The 5,000-nt window shown below is 43.1% G+C and overlaps 1 protein-coding gene across 4 annotated transcripts in view; it reads right to left on the bottom strand.

Annotated features, from left to right (window-relative positions):
- The window catches only part of arhgap9 (Rho GTPase activating protein 9), an 82,092-nt gene that overhangs the window by 29,645 nt on the left and 47,447 nt on the right, over window positions 1–5,000 (bottom strand). For all 4 annotated transcript variants that reach the window (XM_063214888.1, XM_063214890.1, XM_063214891.1 and 1 more), the window contains one exon: window positions 4,021–4,116. In XM_063214888.1, coding sequence (XP_063070958.1) covers window positions 4,021–4,116 — 96 coding nt within the window. The remainder of the gene's footprint in view (window positions 1–4,020; window positions 4,117–5,000) is intronic.

Genomic DNA, 5,000 nt, shown 5'->3' with positions numbered 1-5,000 from the left:
TCGTCCATGCCCCGCATTGGATTGCATCGCCGAATCGATAATTGTTGACACCACTACGTGTACCCCTGGTTGGGAAACACTGCTGTACACTACTGTACCGTATGTTGCACATGCTTGCCCTAGGCCTAGACTGACTGGCACTACACTAAACACTACACTACAGATACACACTACTGTACTTCTATTCTTTAATAAATCAAACTATACAATTATTCTTACTTTAAATTGTGTTTGGTCTTCCCTTCATGGTAATACTTCTTGAGCCAGAATGTAACAACAGACCCACCATAAACCCAACACATACTTGGAAACACACACACATACACATATGCAAACACAGACAAACACATCAGTTTTATACTTCCTTTGTCCAGTACCGTACAGGGGAACACACCACAGAGCCACAACACAATGCTATGCCTCCCAGCTCCTACAAAGCATCTTTACAAACATCTACGGAGCATATCCACTGTAAATTACATTACATTACATTACACTTAGCTGACACTGTTATCCATATCCTAACATATATTACAGGGTATTGGCTACAGTCCCTGGAACAATTTGAGGAGTTTTGTGTCTTGCTCGAGGGGACTTTAGCCATGGAGGGAGGAAGGGATTTGTGAGCTTAGAATTATAAAGTTCTATCTCCGTTTAGGGTGGTTCTGAGTTATTGAGCGTCAAAGTTTTTACATCCCAGCTGTTTTGTGAGATAGAACCTTTTCATTTTATCAATAAAAATGTGAAATAATTTTTTTTTTAAACAAAAATAACACCACACAGGCATTAATAAATGTAATGGGTCAGATTATGTCAAAAACTCAATTTCGACCAAAAATGGAGATAGAACCTTATAATTCTCAGCTCACCGATTGGTAAGTATGGGGATTGAACCTGCAACCCTGTGATCTGCAGTCCCACTCCCTAACCATTACCCCACGGCTGCCCCATTGTACATATTCCACCAGGATCAGGCCTGAATCTGAAGCCAACTAGTGGTCTCTGCTTTCCTCACTGAACTCAAGTACAGGCTAGCAATGGATGTGGCATTGCGCCATGGCCCCTGTTATAAACTTGCTATTACCAGAATATCAATGACAAAGTTGTAATGTATGCCTTATGGGACTACTAAAAGTACAAATGTTGAAATATCATTTAAAAAAATACAGCTATACAACATATGCTAAACAACAAATACTGCTCAACATATGATCTCAACATGGTTTCAACAGGGTGTTGACAGTAACACAGAAATGAAAACTGCTATTGATTAAAGGTATTGAAGTTTTTTTTTCAGCCAAAATCCAAGTATTATGTATTTACTGAAAAAAGCAGTGCATGCAAAGATTGGTTACTCTCATTGGTCAAACCTTAAATTTACTTTTTGACGGGGAAATACTTTCTGATGATTTTCTGTGGAAGGCCATGTCACGTGGTTAAAATGTCTTTCTATATTGTGCAATGAAGTAAACTACAAAAATCATTCAAATATTACAAACATTTTTGTTTTTTTCCTTGTGTTTTGTCACACACATAGGCGTGGTATGCATACAACCTAGCGTTTATAACCAATTACATTCGGTACTTACAGTATATTTGTGTTTTTTTAAGCTATTGGGCCAGCCTTTACTTCAACCGATTGCAACTACCTGAACACAGCAAACAGCACAGCACATACATTCTCAAATGGTCCACATCTGTACCAGAGAGAGTAGAGAGAGAGAGGTTCCATTGGCCCATTGTTTCCTGGTTCTATTATTGGGGGGGAAATCCCCCTTTAGGCAGACCTAGGCAGACCTGAGGACTGTTCTATTCAATGCTAGGAGCATTATGACACGTCCCTTTAGGCAGACCGGAACCTGGTCATGTTAGGTGCCCATAGAAACCTATTATGTTGGCATATCTCTATACTTAAAGAATCTCTGTCTGTACTGTATATCTACTACAAGTTAGCCTGGCGACGCCATATGTGTACTCCACCCAAAGATTTTGGCTCCGCACATCGTCTGGCAAAAGCCTCGAGCTCGGTTCTCTCAGTGTTTAGCCAATCAGCAAACAGTTGAGAGTGGTGACGTAGAACTCACCCGCGAGCTCCTTTACTGATTGGTTAAGGTAATAATATTCACACTTTTGTTTTGTTATTTGTATGCTTTTGCAAAGCTATAACATAACAGGCATGCTAATAAAGCACAATATGGGTTTTAATTTGAGTTTGGAACTTCAACTAATTTAAATGATAGAGTAAGATCAGACCATCTCCCACCGTCCACGGAGACGGACTCCTCACGGAGTCAACAGTCGGCTTTTCGCTCAGGCTTACTACAAGTACAAATAGTATGTCATTTGCATAAATGAGTGACACCGCGTTGTTGCACGTTGCAAACACTAACAATATGCAAATTTATAAAACCCAAAAGCAAACACCACAGGAGGAGAGGAGAATGTCACACCAACTCTGTCATCATCAGCAATTTCTATGAAGAATGGAAAATTAGTTTTGGCAAACACTGTATGCGGCCATGAAGTGGGATCTCACAATGCCTTTTATGGGCAATTCAGTGGGCCGGGCAGAGGCAAAGACATAGGGCCTACAATAGGAACCAAACTGCAGTATGTGTTTCAGATGACTGAAGCTAAATATATCAATTCGAAATAGTCTATGCCAACCATGCGTGCCGCAACCAGGACACAGTATCATGAAAGATCCACTGTAAAGGTTCTATAGACTCTTCTGTGCTTTTGAAACTTAACATACCAGTGACTACCTGTACGTGTTGACATCCTACATTCTCTCTCTCCCTGCCTCTGTCTGTCTGTCTGTCTGTCTGTCTGTCTGTCTGTCTGTCTGTCTGTCTGTCTGTCTGTCTGTCTGTCTGTCTGTCTGTCTGTCTGTCCGTCCGTCCGTCCGTCCATCCGTCCGTCCGTCCCTCTGTCTCTCTCTTTCTCTATCTCACACCTAAATGACATGCTCTCCACATTGTCATGTAAGTGCTGACCAGGGGTCCATTTCTCGATTCTTGTCGTTGCTAACCATCTTAAGACCGTCTTAAGACCGTCTTACCATCCCCTGGATTTAGTGGTGAGCGTCGCTGTTGAGAGAGAGTTGAGTCGCTCTTACGAAGGACGTTGCTACCGTCGTTAGCAAAGACGCTTTCGAGATACGGACCCCAGGACCGTAGAACTGACAACTGAGAGGGAATCAGACTGATGTGGAGAAGATGCAGCCGGGCCGGGGACCACAGATGATCAAGACTCAAAGTCCACATCATCACCACACCACACATTCCTCAATACTACTAACCAATGCTGATTCGTTGTTTTTAAATGTCATATGATATGACTAATTTAAATTCTTGTGAATTTTCCTGATGTGGGTATTTATTAGGTTAATTTTGAAGTTTCCTTTGAAGATCTCATTTTTTGATACCCCGTTATCATACACACAGTGAAACTGCCTTCAGAGAAAGTTGTTCAGGGGGAAGTGAGACAGGAAACATTGGCACAGAACTTCCCTTAAACTCCAGAGTGTCATAGTTTAATGTCACACACACATACACACACACACACACACACACACACACACACACACACACACACACACACACACACACACAGACACAAACACAAGCTGTGACCCTCTTAATATCTTAATATATCTATCGCGCACAAGACACACACGCACACACACACACACACATGCCCTCTCTCTCTCTCTCTCTCTCTCTCTCTCTCTCTCTCTCTCTCTCTCTCTCTCTCTGACATGCACACACACATAAACACACACACACACACACACACACACACACACACACACAATCCACACTTAATATACGGTAAATATACACACAAATATACCCATTTCACACACACACACTCTCTCTCTCTCTCTCTCTCTCTCTCTCTCTCTCTCTCTCTCTCTTTCTCTCTCTCCCTCTCTCTTTCTCTCTCTCTCTCTCTCTCTCTCTCTCTCTCTCTCTCTCTCTCTCTCTTTCTCTCTCTCTCTCTCTCTCTCTCTCTCACCTTAAAGACGTTCTTCCTGCTGGACAGGGCATCTGCCCACTGTAGCTGAGCTCCTCTCAGGTCCACACTGCTCTCCGGACGACTGTTGCCTGGCCTCTGTCACACGCAACACAAACACACAACAGACCATGGAGGGAGAGAGAGAGAGAGAGAGAGAGAGAGAGAGAGAGAGAGAGAGAGGAAGAGAGAGAAAGAGAGAGAGAGACAGAGAGAGAGAGATATAGAGCGAGCGAGAGACAGAGAGAGAGAGAGAGGTTGAGAGAGAGAGGGGAGAGAGAGAGAGACAGAGCGAGAGAGAGAGACACAGAGAGAGAGAGAGGGACAGAGAGAGAGAGAGAGGGGGGGGGAGAGAGAGAGAGAGGGACAGAGAGAGGGAGTATTGACACGGGAGGAACAAACTGATGGACAAACTGTTCGTAATAAAAATGATAGTGAGGTGTGCGTAGGAGGGAAAAATAAATACACAAAGAAGCCTTTTGTTGGCGGCACGACTACCAGGCTGAGTATTTGCATGGTTTCATCATGTATCAGTTGATTATGACTGTGTGTGTGAGCGTGTGTGTGTGTGTGTGTGTTTTTCTGAGCGCATATTTCTGTGTGTGTGTGTGTGTGTGTGTGTGTGTGTGTGTGTGTGTGTGTGTGTGTGTGTGTGTGTGTGTGTGTGTGTGTGTGTGTCTGTGTGTCTGTGTCTGTGTGTCTGTGTCTGTGTGTCTGTGTGCGTGCGCGTACACGTGTGCACTCATGTGTGGGTGCCCGTGGGTGTGTGTACTACCGTGTGTGTGCATGTGTGTATACGTACAGTACTGTACGTATGTGTGTATGTATGTATGAATTAATTAATATGTGTGTGTATGCAGGGTGCGATTTGTCAGAAAACCAGAAGGGGGGATGTGTTTCAGATTTTAAGCAATATCAATGGAATTACATTAAACAGTGATTAAAATCATGTAGAAAAAATGGCGATATCAAACCAGAAGAGG

Source organism: Engraulis encrasicolus, chromosome 14, assembly GCF_034702125.1.
Source record: "Engraulis encrasicolus isolate BLACKSEA-1 chromosome 14, IST_EnEncr_1.0, whole genome shotgun sequence".
NCBI lineage: Eukaryota > Metazoa > Chordata > Actinopteri > Clupeiformes > Engraulidae > Engraulis > Engraulis encrasicolus.
Note: the sequence above shows the minus strand (reverse complement) of the source record. Positions and strands in the feature narration are given on the sequence as shown.